The 19,623-nt window shown below is 41.1% G+C and overlaps 1 protein-coding gene and 1 long non-coding RNA gene across 7 annotated transcripts in view; one reads left to right on the top strand and one right to left on the bottom strand.

Moving 5' to 3' along the window:
* The window catches only part of TMOD2 (tropomodulin 2), a 37,034-nt gene extending 18,728 nt beyond the window's left edge, over positions 1 to 18,306 (top strand). For 3 of the 4 annotated variants that reach the window (XM_068959055.1, XM_068959057.1, XM_068959054.1), the window contains exons 4-10: positions 7,140 to 7,262; positions 9,364 to 9,450; positions 12,213 to 12,343; positions 12,984 to 13,091; positions 13,358 to 13,501; positions 13,835 to 13,979; positions 14,797 to 18,306. In XM_068959055.1, the coding sequence (XP_068815156.1) occupies positions 7,140 to 7,262; positions 9,364 to 9,450; positions 12,213 to 12,343; positions 12,984 to 13,091; positions 13,358 to 13,501; positions 13,835 to 13,979; positions 14,797 to 14,831 (773 nt within the window). In that variant the 3' untranslated portion in view covers positions 14,832 to 18,306. The remainder of the gene's footprint in view (positions 1 to 7,139; positions 7,263 to 9,363; positions 9,451 to 12,212; positions 12,344 to 12,983; positions 13,092 to 13,357; positions 13,502 to 13,834; positions 13,980 to 14,796) is intronic. The other variant, XM_068959056.1, reaches the window with a different exon arrangement.
* LOC104148279 (uncharacterized) overlaps positions 1 to 19,623 on the bottom strand; it is a 67,702-nt gene that overhangs the window by 16,053 nt on the left and 32,026 nt on the right. The window lies entirely within an intron of this gene.

The following is a 19,623-nucleotide window of genomic DNA, read 5'->3' as shown; positions in this document are numbered from 1 at the left end:
GCTGAAATACATTTGTTTAAATTTTTGTCACCTTTCTCCTTTTCTTCAAGGCTTAAATTTAGTACTGCTATTCTCTCAAAACATGAAAAGTGCTGCTGTTGCTGACAGTAATGCCTATGACCAATGTCTTTCACCACTTTCTTTTTTAAGACCCTGTTATAGTTGCTTATGACTTTGCCAAACTCGCACAGTTCACACTGAAATTTCCCATGCTGAGAGTCTGCCTCAGGCTGAATTTTTTTACCAAGTGTCAGCAAAAAGGACTCAGCTGTTTCCAACAACAAGATTAGGAGAAAACATATTGTTTTAGCCATGTAAAGTAAATTTTTCCAGCTGTTTTTATGAGCTGCAGTGCCTCCCTGCTTTGAAGAAGGGACTTGAAATGTGTGCCCTCTGTAATCCCCAGGGACGATGACTTGAATTTGGAATCTTAAAAAATACTGTACTTACTTCTACATCTAGTTTGTTACAGTATTCTCCAAATATTCCCCCCGCAGTGAATATTAGTCATGTCCTCAGAGCTTCTGCCCCATGTGTCAGCAGCACCCACGCCACCACGGCAGTGCCCTGTGGGACCTGGCTCGGCCGCGTGCGGTTGTGCTGGCTGTGCTGCACATCCGTGACGTTGCTCACAGGAGGGGCCGTGGCCACAGCCGCGGGCAGGGGTCCCCCGGGCTTCGGAGGGCACTGCAAAGGAGAAAAGGGATGAAACAGCCCGCATGGAGCCTGAGAGGTGGAAGGCCTTGTTTTGGAGGAGCAGAATGAAGATATTCAGAGTGAGGGGAGAGTTGCAGCCACTCTGGAGAAAGGAGATGTGGAAGAGGGTAGCAATGGGAAAGGACGTCAGAATTCAAAGATGCACAAGGCCGGGGGACGTAAGGATGGGGAGGGAACAGGTGCTGAAAGGAACAGAGGGAAAGACGCTACACAGGATGGGAGAAGAGAGGACAGAGGTATGTAGTTAGCGCGGAATCGGGTTTTGCCCGTTTCAGTATTCTTCGATGTGCCAGGGGACCTGAAACGCAGCAGCAGAGCTAGTGTCCATTCCCTTCTACTGACATTGCACGCGGACGGAAGAGCTTTCGGCTCCTGCCGCTGTCCGGTTAATCCATCCAGGGGGTTAATTCTGAGGATGGCTGCAGGAGCACAGACTGCAAGAGCTGGGCCTGTTCAGCCTGGAGAAGAGAAGATTGAGAGGCGATCTCATAAATGTGTACAAGTATCTGAAGGGGGAGTGTCAAGAGGATGAGGCCAGCCTCTTCTCCGTGGTGCCCAGCGACAGGACAAGAGGCAATGGGCAGAAACTGAACCACAGGAAGTTCCATCTGAACCTGAGAAAAAACTTCACTGTGAGGGTGACAGAGCATTGGAACAGGTTGCCCAGAGAGGTAGTGGAGTCTCCTTCCCTGGAGATATTCAAAACCCGTCTGGATGTGATCCTGGGCAATATGCTCTAGGTGACCCTGCTTGAGCAGGGGGGTTGGACTAGATGATCTCCAGAGGTCCCTTCCAACCTAAACGATTCTGTGATTCTGTGATTCTGTGAGCACAGGAATCCTGACTGTTCTGGTGATCCATGTGAGGGTCTGAAAAAATTCTGGACTTCTTCTGTTTTAAAGGTTATGGGTTGGCTTTTGCTTATTTTTGAGAAAGTATACTTTTCAGAAGCATTCTTTAAAGGGTCTTGTTAACATGGCACAAACCAACCATGCTCATCACAGTCAAGGATGCTGGGGCAACTTTAAGTTCGTTCTTTGCATATATGCACAACAACAGATTTAACAACTTTGGAAAGCTTAACTTTGCAAACTTCCTAATCCTTTATCATAATTTTTTTAGGCATCCAATACACAGTCAGTTATCCAAGAGTAACAGCAGAGCAGCAGATACGATATTGCATTTCAATTTCTACTAGCTTGCAGCTTCAAGCTTATTTGAGCTTGGCCTGTTTTCTGGTTCATAATTCAAATGTATTCCTGGTAAGAATTAATTACATTTTCATAGAGTATTTGTAGAGAGGAATTTAAGTAAGCCTCAAAAGGAGAGAATAGTGCAAATGGAAAAAGTGAATTGTGTGTCTGTGATTTCTGCAAGACAAAATTCCCAGGTTATTGAATTTCACTCCTAAGGGCAGCGCAGCATTCTGCAGCTGAGAATAAACAGGAACTCACTCTCGTCAATGATTCACTGAAAAGTAAGAAGTAATGAATATAACAAGGTATTTTCTTAAAAGTACAATCATCTGAATTACAGTTTATAGGAGAAGGAAGTGCACTGTTATTTTACAATTATGGTGGAAAGTGTATTTGTATTATAAAACTAAGTAACTGTCCTTAATAAAACATAGAAAGGATATTTTTGCAGCTAATATCTTATTTCCCATTGCTGTGCACTTTGTTGAGTCATTTTGGCTTGTGCGAGGCAGGAATAAAACTTTACTAAATAAAAATGGTGACAATTTGTATCTATTTGCAAAAGTCTAATTACATAAGAAGCAAATGATGTAAGAAGCAGGGCAGAGAGATAGACCAGAAATGATGTTACAAGTGCTATAAACGCCAAATGAAGATGAAATCCTGAAGCTGACTTTTTATATGGACACACTAGTAAAATCCTGTCAATTATGCTATTTGGTTTCCTTTTTCTTTTCCTTCCCTTTATAGTACAATAGATATAAACTTACTTTAGGAAAAAACATATGAAGTAGTTCCCTGCTCAGGTAATACATTTTTCCTACATATTTAGATGAGCGTAGGTGGTTATGTAGTTAACTATTGTTGTATAAGGAGGTGGAGTTAGGGTTTCCTCACTCTACTCTAATTTTGCTTTACATGGGGTATTTGCGTAATGCAGGGAAGCACATCCTGCTGAACCTCTGGCAAAATTATGACTGTACCCAGTGTATTTCTTCTTTTCATAGTATTTGTCTTCCTTTTATCTCACCCTGCTTTTCTCAGTCTCGCTGTATTTGTTTCAGTCCTTTTTACTGTGTCTTTCTCTGTAGTTTTCAATAGACTTTTTTTTCCCGGTCTGCTTTGAGCAAAACATGAACCGTATCATATTTCACTTAGAATGGAAGTTGTGCAGTGTATGACACTGGAATAATCTGCTATTATACTGAACCAGTACAAACCTCTACTTGCTGCACTCACAGTCAGTTATATAGGCCACCTCAGTTGTGTCACCCAGGTCACCACAGGCAGCTATCCCAGTTTGACAGAAGGAAGGAGAGAATTGCATAGAATGGCTTTACACTTACAATGTCATGTACAAAAAAAGCACTTTGGATTCCAGATGTTTTGGATTTCTGTACATGTGTAAAAATGCAATGATATTTTATTGCTTACAAGTTTATTTTTTCCTGAAAGGGAGATTTGTTTTGCAGTTAAGCACAAGAGAATATTACTTCTGTACATTAAAAATGCTTAACTCAGTGTTATTAACATGGAAGTTGCTCAAGTATGACATGTAAAAACATAACTTTTGTCACTGCATTTTTCATTGGTAGAAAGACAGGGTATTATTATTAAGACTCAGGACAAAATATTAAGAATTTTGGAGGCAAATGTAACATAGCCAACATTATTCATTTCACATGGAATGTTCCAATAAAGCACCTTCATGCCATGAAGATATATAAGAATACTTCATACAACACCTTCAGTACAGCACGGCTATAAGCAGCAATATAAAGAGCGCCAAGAAGAGCAGCCTTTCTTCATAAATCTCACTTAAAAATAAAAAAAATCATTCTTCTGCCTAGGCTTCAAAGTATGTACAAATAATATATTTTAAATTTAAGCTACAGTACAGCTACAAACTGGCACTAGGGCCACTGAAACAAGCAAGTCAGAATCTGCATTTTATTTTGTCACTGAATTGCATGATGGCGCTATGTAATGAATTTACAATGGATGGATGTGGGACCAGGAGGCACCTCCTGGATCTTTAAACTCTGTCCTTAAAATAATGAAAGAAAATTGGTTGATAACTGTCCATAAACAGAGGCACACACTTTTGGCATAGGCCGAAAGGTAATTAATAATGTGCTCAATGCATAAGCTCGTTTAACCTGTATCTGTTATGCTACAGAATCTCTTCACAGTGGGCTAATGCAAAAGTATGTTCTTATCTAGATAGCTGAAAAAGAATATTTTTATAAAGCCATTGGATGCCAGCAAGGCCTACGTATATTAAAGATATATATTATTGTCTTTGACATGACCTTGCCCTTTTAAATATTTCATCTAACCAGTAATAGAATTTTTTTTCTGAAATGTTTGCCAAGAATGCTTTAAATGAAACTATCATTGAGAGTCGTATACACATTTAAAAAAGACCTGGGCTGCCATCCAAGAATTACACATGCCTGAAACAAATGCTTAAACCATGTATTCCGATATATGTGAACTGCATGGAAAAAATACAAACCCAAACTGCCTGTCCTGGTTTCCATTAGCCCTGGATTTCTTACTATACAAGATACTTGGCCTGTCCAGTTCCAAAGTGCATAGGGAAGCACCAGCTGAAATATTTACCATGTTCAGGTTACCTAAGACCCGAGGTCCTATGTCCATGTGAAATATCATTAAGCCTCCGCTTATATCGGTTTGAGATTCTGAAATGGAAGGGTCACTCCTCCCTGGACAGTTTTTAGCATTACATGGAAAAAGATGCCTCTGCAAAGCTGTTTTAAGGGAACTCTGGATTGAATAGCGCTGCCGTGAATCAGGGAGCACGACACCTGTGAGACATTTGGGGGTCTTGGGTTCCCTGTGATGGGTACTGTGGGGAGACCAGTGTGAAAACAGAGACTTGTGTCAGGTTTTGTTAACAGTCTGGCTGGGATTTGGGGCTCATCTTTGAAGGCTTGCTTAACTGCCTGCTTGAGATGGTTCATATTAGTTCATGCTCCTGTGAAGTACAGGGGATAATCTGATCAGATCAGTCAGGATACAGATAGGTAGGATACCCTCAAGGGGTTAACCAGCTACTGATTACTTGAAGTTCATGTGGAGTCACCAGTGATGTGGAAGGAGTAACATTTTACAGCCCGTACCCTCACTATTGACTCTTTACCCAGATATCTCAATTCAGGTTTGTCTTCATGCTCTCGACACATTCATGAATTGTCTCCTTGCACGTTATCCTCACCAGCCAAGCTGGCATAAAGTGAACTCTCAGTGGATGGTGTCTTGGAGGCTGCCCTCCAGCACTTCAGATTATGTGGTAGCGCTGAGAGAGTCTTTAATCTTAGCACTTGCACTGTTACGAGAGCATGACTAACTTATCTTCACAGAGGGAGAGTATCTGTCACCCCAAATTTCCACCTGACTTTTCTTTTGAGATTGCTGGGATTGCTGTCTCTGATTCGTATCACCTAGTGAATGGTGAAGGTGAAAAAGATTTTTACTTTATGGCCCACAAAGGATTTATCTTCTAAAAGCCTCTTCCTAAAAAATGGCTAGCTTAAAATACAATAGGAAAAATTAATCATAAAATATACTGCTGTGTTTTTCTACATCACCTTCTGTTCGGTTTTGTACTCAGAAATTATTTTGTCTCAGTACAAATATCGCTAAGGTAAATAAATCCAATTCTGCATCAGTAAACCTTAAGAGAGTTTCAGAAATTTCCATTAGAATTTCTTCTGAGCCAATTCAGTGACATCATTCATGGAAGCTGACCATACAGAGATTGCTGCAGACAGACTTGTAAGAAGAGATAAATGAATTGGGTATTATCTGCATAAAAATGATACTTAGGACCGTAATGGGAAAAGATGTAAGTCACAGAAGGATGCCAGTGTTGAAAAGTCAGCAGCAGAGGGTCTGCATTTCAACAGTTAATATCAGAACTGCATTTATTAATGGTGACAAAATAACGTAACTGAGACAGTGAAAATAAAACTATTTTAGAACCATTTCAGGAAACTCTAGGATATGCTTCAGGCATTTTAATTACATCATACAAAGCTGTACAAATAAGACAATTTAGAGTTTACAGTCAATCAAAGCCACCTGCATCCAAAGGTCATCACAGCTTCATTACAATGGCATTAGCTAAAGCTTGCTTGAAAGTTAGCTGCAAGGGACAAAGGTAAGGGGAATAACTCAGCTGTGGACAATAAAAATGGAAATTCACAGAATTATCAGAGCAATGACACCATCTGTTGCACGTAGCATCATCTAAATAATGTATTATTTACTGTATGGGTTTGGCACATGGAAGTGTTGAGCGGGAGAAAAGTTGTGGCACTGCTGGTGATTGAAGCGTAGTCCTAACTCCGACTTAAAGGACCTCAGGAGAAGCCTTTGTAGTTGCATCATTACAATGCTGGTACTGACTCTTAATAGTAGGATAAAACAGTAGTTTGACTTTCTGTGTTGCTTCTGGGTTTATCCTACAGTTTTCTTCTTTCAGCAGAAGGACTGATGATCTGTCTTTAGGGAATGTTGCACGGAAACACCTGCTAACTCCAGTGTAACAGTGGCACATGGGGAGACATGAAAGCACAGAAAACAGAGAGGTCAAGAGCCTTTCTCAGAAGACATGTGGTTCAGTTCAGTTCAGACTTTTCAGGCCTGCACAGGTGATCAGGAGAAGACTATTTATGTGAATGATTATCAGGAAACAACGAGGGGAAATACTGATAGAAAGGCTGGGACTTGAACTGCATTACTTCAGGAGAACAGATTTGCAGTGTTTTCAGGATCTTGTATGAAACTTGGTAAACTGAAAGGTCCCTGTAGTGGGATGTTTTTAATTGCCTCTGGTACCTCCTATAACTATAAGGATGAGATTTCTGCAAGCTTTTTGTGTAGACCTGATTCTGCCTATTTAAGCCAACAGGAAGCATTTCAGAAGAATCCCAGCTGTCACCACTCCTGGGGATTGATTTTAGGAAATTTGCTCCTATATTAATGATCACCAACACAGAGCAGAAGTCTGTATCTTTTATGTTTAGACTCCTGTTAAGATCCTGGTGTTGAGGACAGCGCCAAGTAAGAAACAGGAAAACATGCACTTGATATATTTCCAAGCAGTTCCGTTGTCACAGACCTAGCCCCTCCACTGCCAGGAGGCAGGTGAGTTGTCCCAATAATTCATTGCTCACTCTGACTTTTTTCTTCTCTTAGGAAAAATATTTATCCCTAAAGAAAAGCCCATAGAAACTCGTACAGAAGAGAAGGTGACCCTGGATCCGGAACTAGAAGAAGCCCTGGCCAGTGCTTCAGACACTGAGCTCTATGACCTTGCAGGTTAGCTACTACATAGGTATGATGCCTACACTCGTTCTCCTCTGCCTGGACCTTCCTCCAAGAGTTTCTCATTGTCATCTCCCAGGAACCAGTTATTTCACTATACATTTTGCGGAAGGGATGGGTCAAGATGGTAGGTTGCAGACTGGGGTGTTTGCTTTCGAGTGAAGACCATTGATGCCACTGCATCCATGCTGTCTACAGTGCACTACTGCTACCCCCTCTCCATTCTTAACACCCCACATGGCAGTAGGGACAGGTCAGACGATGCAATGGATGAAGATCCTGTTTCCATGAGGAAATTTGGAATCCATGTCCTTGAATCAGGACAATTGGTTGCCTCTGAGTTACATGCACACTGATTAGACCTGGCTTATCCTCACCGCTTCTGATTATTTTCCTTTAATCCCAAGTAGAACCTAGAGTTCGAGTGTGCACACAAGAGAGAAATCTGAAGTGAACCCTCTCACATAAACGTGAGTAAAGACTTGAACCTACAATACAAAAAAGGCCAATCTGTAGTTCTTGAGCTGTCTGTGGCTGTCAAGGGGTTCATGTCATGGTTAGGTCATCTGAATATACCAGTAGAAGATCATCTGAATCCCTAACGTGGGAAGAAGGAAACCAGCGAAGGCTGCTCAAGCCAGAGCTGAGACACCCCTATGCAACCACTGTTCTCTCCTGCCTCTTCAGCCCAGTTCAAGTGGATCCTTCCCTCCGCAATCTGAGGTGCCTTCTGGCTGTTGTCTATACAAGGATTTGTAGACAGTTTTATGTTTTCCATTAGGAAAATCTAAATGAAATATTTCAGTGTATTTGATTAATCTAAAGCATTTTATTTTGGGCTAGATCAACATTAAACTTAAGCTCTTGAAGAGTTGATGATCCCATTGAACGACATTATCTCACCATTTTCTTCTGTGATTACTGGCTACACCATGTATTTCTGGAGGCATCACAGTCTTGGCTCTGACTGATCCAATGTGGTATATCACAAGAATCATAGAATTACAATGCAGCTGGCACTTCTTCCGTAGAATGAAGTTCCAAGGTTTGCTCAGCTCTGATCAGTACCCAGCATTTCATGCTAGAATTTGTACATAACAAAGTCTAACGAACAACAACAAACAACACACCTTCTGAAGAGAGTTTTGAAAATAGGCAGCAGCAGCAACTAAAAAGTCATTTGCTTATGGAACAAAAAGTATTTTTCATTAAAAAAAATCTGATGATAAAGGTAAAAATCTACCTTAAGTCCATAACTTTTAATTCATAAATGATCCTATAGAATAAAGTCCAAGCAGATACTTCATCAGAGAAGTATCAGCAAGCACTGCGTGATTTATCCTCTGACACTATGGAATTTAATTTGTACAGAAGATAACTTTGCCTACAGCTTGTTTTATGGAGTTTTGGTTTCTTTTGTCATTTCTCTCGTAATAGTTTATATCCTCACTATTTATTTTAAAGTACTGGAATATATTCTTTTTCTTCCCAAGCATGTTAGCATCCATGTAGTTCTATAGGAAACCACAAGATGATTATAATGAATGCAAATTTATTAAGCTAACCATGTATAAAGTCAAACACTTCTCGGTTGTGCCAGAAAATAGAACAAGGGGCAATGAGAGGTTCAGATTGTTCATTAGGAAAAAAATTATTTAGGAGGGTAGTGTGGCATCGAAATGAGTGAAATGAGTGTGGCATTGAATTCCAACCCAAAGAGGTTGTGGAATTTCCATCCTTGGATGTTTGAAGATCTAGCTAGACAAAAACATGGCTGATCTGAATTAGTGTTGGCAACAGTCTCACTTGAGTGGGAAGCTGGACAAGATGACCCTCAGAGGTCCCTTCCAGCCGACATTTCTATGTTTCTATGATATGCATACTGCAATCATTGATTTGTTCGATGACCTATATTAAACATACGCTTCTAGTATTTAGACCCTAAAGAGTTACCCAACAAGCAATGAGAGAGTCACAATTTTGTAAGGTTTATCTTTTTGGAGACCTACATTAGAATTTGTAGCAGACATTTTTCTGCAAACTTTGTTTCTGCTATTAATATTGTATTCTGTTGCTGGTTTTTACTCATTTGTAGCTGTTCTTGGCGTGCACAACATGGTCAACAACCCAAAATTTGACGAAGGAGGAGCCCGCAGTAAAGATGGAAAAGGAAGCGTGAGAAGTAAGCAAGCAGATTTATCTTGTAGGCTATATGTCTTCTTTAGGGAATTATACAGCTATAAGTTGAGTCTATTGGTCTGATTTAGTTTAGTGTAACTTGGCCTTACCTTGATTGATCCAACTAATCATGAAGGGGAGCTCTTTAAAGTAAATACAGTCTAAAATTCATTCTCTATAATGACAACAATAACATGCAAATAAGTCATTCATAAGGAGCTTTGTTTTCCCAGGAAGCCACATCTGGCTCTGCCAGAGGTGCTTGAAAGGGCGGGAACATTTACAAAGCCAAGATACAGGTATTTTTGTTCCTCTTTAGTTTAGGCAGGAGACAGAACTGTACTGTACTGTACTGTAGCTAAGAGGTGGTCACAAGGCCACACTGCAGGTGAGACCATCTCACCCTGAGTATATATATTTACATAACTGAAGAATGACTTGTAACTTTTAGGCTCTAGCCCCTAGATAGGGGCAGAATATCTGGCAAGGTCATGTCTCTGGCCAAATTCACCGTAATCTGCATTCAGAGTGATGCAAAGACTGTATGAAACTATTACTGCTCTGGCTGCTCCGTATGATCTGTTAATTCCATCTCAGATCAGTAGTGGCATATTTAAATGTTTTTATAGTTTGTCTGTTATGTGACTCCTTAGGTACAGTCCACAGAAAGTATAACAACTCAGGAAAAAAACACAAAGTAGGGAAGTAGTTATTAAAAACGAAACCAGAAATGCTCACACTAAATAAAACATACCTCTGGCATATCAGATTTTAGCTCAACAACTGACAGGACGCTGGCAGGAAGAAACATTTAAGTGTGAGTTTCAAGTTTTTCTTGTCACAGATTTAAAAGCTGCCAAGCCCTTCACCTCTAAGTGGGCTAAACTTTGCTTTTTCAAGTTGTAGAATGCTCTTTACTAAATTTACAGGAAACAGTACTCAAAAAATACTTTCTTCTTGCAAGGCCATGAGAACAGCAGCTATCATTACCAAGGGCTTTCATTTCCATCCTTCCCTAAAGGAAGGGGAGGTGGGAAAGTAGGCAGGACACCATGTCTCTTCATTTTTCTCAGGATTAAGGCTGCTCTGCAAACCCCCACAGTGGGGCCCTGTGCAAGCTGCCATCTATCTCATAACAGGCAACTGCATGCATTACTAATCCACATAGATTTGGGACTATTTTTGTTGTACTGAGTCAAAATGTTAACTATGTGAGTCTGCTAAACTATGCTCCAATCACAGATTTAACAAACAGAAAATCACCCTGCCGGATCACTTTGTTCTTTGGTCCAAAAGCAATACCTTTCCCTAGCCAAGTGAAACGTTTCAGTAGAAGGAGACACATCTCAAAAGTTGCCTGCTAATATGGCAAAACAGTACCATGATTAAAGAAACAAGATAAAACTTATGTGAAGCAAGAATAAGTAGAAGAAGAAGAAGAAAAAAACCTACTGCTAACTCTGAACTGGGTATAATGGGCTATTGGACCTGAGAACAGGGTCTAGGTCTCCCCGGCTCCCTGCTCAGCAGGCTGTTTCTACAAGTACAAAAATGCTTGGCTGTTTTTTTCTGTTCTTCTTAGCTGTGAATCCAAGATGTGGTGAATGCTCTAAATGGATTTTACTAGCAATTTTCAATTTCCAGCTCGCTAGGAAGGCTGAAGTATTATGCAGGCATATGTGAGATCTCTCAGGGAATTAGCAGAAATGGGTTGAGGTACAAGCAAGCAGAGTAAAAGCCAGCTCAAGGTTTATGTATCACTTCATTTTTACTAAGAGTGTGGGCTTTAAAAAATATTTTGGTTTTGTTTTGGCCCATGATATGTGATGAACTTTACCCATGGCATTGAACAGAAATGCCATGAAACAGAAATAGTACATTGAGACTTAAGCACAAGGCTTCAAAATAACTCACTGTCTGCAGCATAAAATAAGAGGGTTTAAACATACTTGTGGTCAGTAACATATTCCTTTCTTGCCTCTAGTGTCTTGGGTGGTCAGGGCTTATAAATTAATCTCCACAACTATATGCCTGGGAATTAGAAGTACTAATTGCGTTCTAAGCTATGATTTTTATGCATCTCTAAGCATATTTATAGCTCATAGCTGCCAGCATTAAAAATTGTATCTCTTTGGAGCACAGATACTCAAAGACTTCATAAATCCTGGTGTTGGCAGACAGACTTGCTTTTCATTCTTTGATAGTTTTGTTATTTAGAAAGTGCATATGCTGCAATTTTACAAGAGCTAATTGAATTTATAGTAAAGCTGAAAGCATCAGACTAGAGGAGGAAAGTTAGGGGCCTCCTGACTGTGTTCCTTTACATTAGCACAGTCTGTTTGTAGGTGCAGAGACCTCACCTCATTTCTCACTAATGTAACAGGTATGTTCGGAGGGTACCTTCCTTTGCAGACTTTAGCCTGAGAACACAGCAGCCCTTGCAGTATATCTTATATAGTACTCTTAAAAGCTGCTTTGGCTCAAATTAGTTGCACTAGGACTTTCATGCATAACGGAGGAATTTTCCCTTGACGATGCTGCCCAGCCACTGTGATTGCACTCCCAAGTGCCATGCTTCTGGATGCACAGAAGGTGCAAATGGCATGGCACAGATATAAATTTAATTGTCCTGGTTACAAGTCGTTAAGTTCCTTTAAACCCTTGCTTGAACACTAGAGTACAAACCTAAATGAGAGTTGAAAAGCCAGACTGTTTCTGAGGATGCCTGTTTCTCATGTCAAAATGTAATGACATCTTGTGTTGCAGATGTGGTCAAAGGTGAAAAGGTCAAGCCCATTTTTGAGGAGCCACCTAACCCAACCAATGTGGAAGCAAGTTTACAAAGGATGAAAGCAAATGATCCTAGTCTCATAGAAGTTAATCTGAACAACATAAAGGTAGATGCTGTGGTTTCATTTATGTCATCACAGGAGGGTTTGCTCAAGTGTTTCCAAAGTTCTTGTCTTTTATCTTCAAATTTTGTCTCTCTTTACAGCACAAGAAAAGCAGGAAACACAGGAAAGGGCTGTGGAGGGAACTGGTCTAGAGCGCCAAGGTCATCCATGCCTGCTATTGCATTAGATGCCAATTAAAAGCCCAAGGGGTGATTCCCTCTGGCTGTCTTTCTTTAGCAGCTCGTAAAGCAAGATATCTCATGGGCACTATATAATCATCACTGGCCTAATTCAATTAGCCCACCCATGCAAATAGAGGAGGGGCTGGGATGTGGAGACTCTGAACAACCAGCAGCAAAACAGGAAAGTAGCTCACGGGTCGGTCATGTGCTTACATTGGCCCGACCCGATTAGAAGTGGTGCTGACAGAGAGAGCATCCTCGCATGGGCCTCCAACGGGCCTCTGCGGGCAGCTACGAGCAAAGAATGAGTTGTCCACTCAGAGATACTCTTAAAAGCACTGAGGATGATTAAATTGCATACACTGTGGCTATTAATGAATCAGTCTGGTAATAATTGGAATCAGCGTCTACTGATGTGACTGGCTTTCCCAATTACTGGATTTATCTTTCTCTTAATGTAGAACATTCCTATTCCAACACTGAAAGAATTTGCAAAAGCTTTGGAAAGCAACACACATGTGAAGACATTCAGCCTTGCAGCTACTCGAAGCAATGACCCTGTAGCTATTGTAAGTATAAACATCGTTTGGAAAAAAATACCGATTTTCAAGTAGGTCTGTGTCTGCTGTAGGACGCATCCTTCATTTTCCCTTGCAGAATTTCCCTGTGACAATGCATATGGGCAGGGTAATCTATTCTGGTGCACCGCTACGTTGTTCTGAGCCTATTTGTCTTTTCTTTCTTTGTAGGTACTAAGCCACGTTTTGCGGATTCTCTGTTGTTTCCTGAAGCTTTCAGGAATTTGATCTCATATTCCCTCTTTTTGGCCCCTCAGGCATTTGCTGATATGTTGAAAGTGAACAAAACGCTGAAGAGTCTGAATGTAGAATCCAATTTCATCACTGGGACGGGTATTTTGGCACTGATTGATGCACTGAAAGAGAACGAATCCCTGACAGAGATTAAAATTGACAACCAGGTAAAGAGAGAACACTGAACCTGAGCCCGCTTTGTCTCCCTTTTAGACAGATTCCATATATGTTCTCCCAGAGGGGTCTGGCAAAGGCAAGGCAGCCTTCAGCAGCTCACTCAGTCCGCAGCTCACCTCCCATGCCCATGCAACCAAAAAAGGGGAAACAGCTAAATAAAACTGATCAAAGCCAAATATATACCCAGAGGAAAATCTCCAGAGATGGGATTCTCTCTGGAGTTTGCGGTATGATATGAAATATAACCAATTCTGTCTCTTTCATTTGAGAATAAATGTTTTCTTTTCTTTTCTTTTGGGGGCATTTCATCCCATCACCAACAGAGGCAGCAGCTAGGGACAGCTGTAGAGATGGAGATTGCCAAGATGCTGGAAGAGAACTCCAAGATTCTCAAGTTTGGATACCAGTTCACAAAGCAAGGTCCAAGGACCAGGGTGGCAGCAGCTATAACTAAAAACAATGATCTGGGTAAGATGCTACTACACCCACTCATCATTTGTTCTTATGAGCCAAGCCCTGACTTGCCTAGACATAGCTATTCCTGCCCTTACATAAGACTGATTTTTAACTTTGTAACATCCAATCTGCTGTATGTAAGGGGTGATGCTTGCCTCCATCACCTCAAGAGTAGAGAACAGCAATCTTATTGTGATTAAGAGCCATTCTTCTTCTTCTTTTCCCACTTGCGCTGGGAAGGTGAGTTACTTGAGCCTTTCCCTTGGAGCACCCAGGCTTCCCAGCTGCCCAGTCAGCTGTTCTGGCCAGTAAGTAGAGAGAGCCAAGCCTGGCCAAGAAGGGAACCAGAAAGACTTACTTGCCTGAGTGACCAACCACAGACAAAGACTATAATAAATAAATAAAATGAATACATAAATCAATAAAGCTTTTCAAGTTCTACCTGAGTAAGTGTGATGTGCTTTGCTGTGCATGCTCAACACACAACATATGGAGGAGCTGACTGGGCAGGAGTCGCTTACAGTAAAAATGGACCCTATGTGTTATTAATCAGTTCCACTTCACCTGTAGTGCCAAACTGGGTTGCCTTCACCGAGACAAATCCTCACCCGCTTCAGCTTGGGTTTCTCCCTGCAAGAACTAAGATAAAAATTGAGCTAGAATTCACTTATTTCACTCAGATCCTTTGTTTGAATTTTTAGTAGGAAAGTACTTGTAGAGCCTGTTCCTTCCTATTCATGTTACTGGGAGTGTCGAGTGTCACTGAGAAAGATGCTTAGATTCTCAGGAAAGCAATACTGAATGCTCTTCCCTTGTTTTACTGGTGCAGTTCGTAAAAAGCGAGTGGAAGGAGAGCGACAGTAGCCATGCCACAGAGGACGCAAAACACGATTGGAGGCAGCCAACAACTGCAATCTCAGAGTGTTCACTGGTCAGAAGGGAAGACACTGGAAAACCATTACAATGGGAGTTGCCTGTTTCCGTTCATGTCTCCTTTTAACCTTGAAAATACAGCCTGATCCTTTTTAACTTTCACAGTTAATTTAACTTTTATGATAAAAATTGATTGTTGGTTTGACATTAATGAAAAAAATGTTCTACAACATCTGAAGCCAATAAGCAGAATGTTACTGTGTTACTGAGCATAACATATGGTGACATTGACCTTTATTTTGGACACTTTTTGCCATGGTAAAATATAATCTCGTGTATGGATAAGGGATTTTCTGCTTAAAATGGAAATTCTAGGGCCAAGTCCTACAATGCCTTATGTTTGTGAATAGTCCTAACTTATGTATGAATTCAATGTGATGCTCCAGTAATGCCGTGCAAGTTTGCAGGATCACACCGCCGGGCCTCTCTCCTGCTCTCCGACCTGGACAACAGGAACTCTGCATTTGACAGAGCCCTGCTACCTCGTGTGGGTCTCTGCCCGTCCGAGTCCAAGAGCAGGATCACGCCCAGGTGCATAAGCATTGTCAAAGCTTACTTGTTTACATAAGCTGAGGTTCGTCAGGTGGATCATTTCACAATGTTACACTGATAATTGTTAACCTTACTCCGCAACGGAAAAGTAGGATTAGTGTTGCCAATCCTAGATACCTTAAACATTAGCTTTTTTTCTATTCCAGTAAGTTTTTATTTGTTACAGCAGTATTTGTTTTGCTTTGAGCCGTGTGTTTGACCTTTTTCAGTTCTGGTATTTATGTGCATTTGTTAGTGTTATAGAACTCAGGAGCTTTTAGATGAAGATTAATTAAATAGATAATCCAGGACAGTGGCTGTGCTACCAGGAAAAAACAGTAAGAACATAGCTGTACCAAATACCAAGCTTTCATTTATAGAGACCAGTTCGGGTTTGTCCTTGTATCCTAAAGCACTTAGGTATTTGCATTAGTACTTAGCTGAATAAGGGCAGATTTAAGCATATGCACAAATGCTTTGCTAAATCAGGGCCTTAACTCAGTTGCTGTACATGTTCTTAAGCCAGTGGAAAATACTTGTGAAGCAGCAGCTAACTCCAGTGCTCAACAGCATCAAAAATTTTAGTAGGAATTTAGTCCACAATGTTTTATTTTGTGTATTTCACAGTCTAAAACATTTTTCTCTACCACTACTTTATCACTGCCAACAGTTGTCTCTGATGAACAGCCAGAGGTTCCTTTTAGTTATAATTAAACATACCACAAGAGTTAAGGGAGACTCTGGTTAGGTTAGGTGTTTCACTGATCCCAGTGCTTTCAGAAAGCTGCAGGAATTTCCCTGGGGCTAACATGCTCCTGCAAAACACTAGCCTCTCCTCCAAGAGCTGCCCTGCTTCACTCACGCTGGTGGCAGAGGGCCTTCGGAGGTCAGCGTCACTGTGCTGCACTTGACCCAGGGGAGAGCTGTGAACTGCTGCACAGCCGGGCACTCAGGACTAGAAACTGGGAACAGCTGGTTGGCATATTCCCCTGAGCCTGAGGTTTTCCTGAGCCTAACTGCAGTGCAAGCAAGCAGGATGAACCCTCCTTCTGTGCCTTTTGTAATGGAAATGAGCAGGTCCAAGGCAGCACTGTTCCTGTGGGATTCTGATCTTCATACCTGAGCCCTAACTGAGTAACGTACACCTAGATCCCACTTAAAATAATTTGCTAAATTGCTCTGCTGAATTGGGGTCTAAAGTACAATAGCTACAGTTTACCTCCGTGGAGAGCTCCCGGTCTTTAGTGTTTCCTCCTCTCCCCTCCCTCCTCAGATTAAGGCTAAAACCTTTGCTTCACAAGTAAAAAACGTAATACGTGAGGGAGTCTTGCTGAGATTTTTCCCTACATCCATGCAGGATTTGCTGTGAAAAGCTTTGATATTCCATTAGAAAAGGGCAAGTTCTGTAACACAGTCATAACTCTGCATGGTCTTAGGTAAACAGCCCTTACAAACGTGAGGATTACCAGGGTTATAATGGGCTTGCAGCGTCAAGTCACGTGGGTAGACAGAAGCCCCATCGCCAAAGCCAAACAATTGCGGATGCTGACAAACTTCAGCAATCAGAATCACACTGTCCAGATTTTCCTCTCCTTTTGTTTGGATCCAAGCAGGGGAATCCCAAGTACCTATTACTGTTTTTTTTTTTTTTATGTATTTTAATGTTTTTTATTGGTTATCTTTTTTTTTTTTTTTAAAGGATGATATGTGTGTATGTATGTTCAAGGGAAACAAGTGCAATCCATTTCTAGTCTTAATTGCCATTTAAAGTGTTGGCATTTGCATGCAGCAGTTTTATAAGGATGGATTGGTCTGGCTGCTTCATGATGGCTGCAGCATGTCATCCCGTATAGCTTTGCTCAGAGCCACACAAGCGGTTATATTGTCAGGTGGCTCCATCCATGTCAACTACAGCGTGCATCATGGACCAAGGTAACTGGTTTGGGAAGGCCCAGTGGCTTCCTCTTCCCTACATCTGCCATGCTCTTTGCACAGGCAAGTTTCTCCTAAAGGGAAGATTCCTCAGGCACTTGAGAGCAGGATCTCAAACCCTAGCCCCACTATGCACTAGGAGACAGCACTTGGAGCTGTACGCCCCTCGGCTGGGCACCTGGGAGGTCTAGCTCCTTCCAGCACGTATGAGGCAATCTCCTAATCCCTGGCCTGTTTGTCTATCCAGTGGGCTCCAGCGCGGCCGCTGCTCGGCCTGCCTGGGGTCTCCGTAGCCAGGGAACTTCGCTGTCCTCCCTCTTCTGCACGTTCCACGCAAGGGCTTGGTCACTATTTGGCCTTGTGCATCACAAATCAAATGTTATACCAGTATAAGGGTCTGCTCAATACAAAAACAGCAAATCAGCACCCTTATTGGTGATGCTTGAAAGCAACAGATTTTCATATAAAATGTAATATAGGATGATTTAGTTGGTTAAAATCCCTGCAGCTAACATGAAGGGGGTCAAGATGTGACTGGTTCCTTTTAATGTTCCACTTTCGAGCAACATCTTTTACACTCCCAGCTCAAGGGGACACAGGGACATGAGCCCTTTTTTTCTTAAGCAAACATTCAGGAGTAACTTTGTCTACTTTTGCACATTGCTTCTCGTGTTGACAGCTTAAGTTTGGTTTGTATTTTTTATACATTTTTTCCATGGAAAAGCTCAACATTGTGCATGTCCTAAAATTTGTGTGTATCGTAGCGTGCACTGAGGACAGTATGGTGTACATGTCAAACTCTAGATGAAGATGTTATCTCTGGAAAATAAATAATTGCATGCGCACAGTGTGGTGCATATTACTCAAGAGGAAGGGAATTACCACGCTATGTAACAGTGACTCCCCAACAACATGGTTTTTCTAAATAAATCTTCATAAAGAATGTGGCTTTTGTGTTTTCTTGTGGTTTTGTGCCTTGAATTAATCCTCCCTTAGTACATGACATCAGATTAAGCAGCTTTCTCCACTCTGCCTCTTGCAACTTTCACTTGGTCTAGATCTGCAAGGTTTCAGCTTCTCTCTCCCTCACACTACATGCACTGGGCTGGAGCTTTCTGAATCACTGTTGTGTGCTCACACCCAGGCCTGGGAGCAGAGTAATCTGGATTCTCCTCCCAGGTTTAACAGACCTCCCTGTGATTCTCAAAGGAAGATGCAATGAAAGAGAACTGTAAGTTTCTCCAAAAGCAGCTGAAGGGGAAGTTAACATCTCCCATTTTCAGAATAGGTCAATATCTGAGATACTTTGGATCAGATTTTCATGATGCATCTAGGCATCTCAAGTCTGCACAGAAACACCCGTGGAATTTTCAGGAGTAACTATACCCTAACTCTCACTAATTGTAATGTAAGCTTAATTACATAACATACTAGTTTCTGTCCTTACCATAAAAATCTAGCCCAGGTGTCCAACCCCCTTTTGGCATCTTAGATGCTTCTGAAAAATAATTGCCCATATTCCAAGACTAGATCATATTACTAGTTTAAAAAAAAAAAAAAAGCTATGTCAGGGCTGTAAAATTAAGTACACAGTGAAAAATGAAGGAGATTGAAAAGCAAAACTCTTATTCTAATATGCTTAATATCTTTTATAGCTCTGATTTCAATTTTTACAGCTCTGATAAATTATGTGACAAAGCAATAAGATTTCGGCAGGCTCCTGTTCTTTTCTGAACTACAAACAAGTGCAATTTATTGCACAGTTCCCACCAGTGGAGCTGCAAAGACTAGAATTCATTTTTCCTTTATCATGAATTCAGTTTTTCCAAGGAGCGAGAGAGAAAGGGAGAGATTTCATTGTTAAGCAAAATTTAGAATCCAATTCACCATTTTGGCTTTGGGATTCAAAAAATAAATATCACTTGTTCCCACTGAGAATTATCTGTCATTGACACATCTGCAGTGGCACTCAATACAGCTGAAAATTTTCCAGTGAAACCAATAAAGTTTTCTAAAAAATGAGCCATTCTCCTATTCCTTATAAAAATTAATCAGATAATCCATCTTTTGATGCAGGCAGGTTTAATCTAGACCTATTGTTATTTAATGGAGAATGGCCAATATGCGACTTTCTTTTACAGAGGCTTTTATACAATATAGAAACAAAATCCAGTCAGGATCAGTTCTGAAAGGATAACTATTTACAGGGACATGATGAAAAAGTATGGGCAGTCATAAGCCTAAAATTGCTATTGTCCAG

The sequence above is a fragment of the Struthio camelus genome, chromosome 12 (genome assembly GCF_040807025.1).
Source record: "Struthio camelus isolate bStrCam1 chromosome 12, bStrCam1.hap1, whole genome shotgun sequence".
Taxonomy (NCBI): domain Eukaryota; kingdom Metazoa; phylum Chordata; class Aves; order Struthioniformes; family Struthionidae; genus Struthio; species Struthio camelus.
This window is presented reverse-complemented; position numbering and strand designations above follow the sequence as displayed.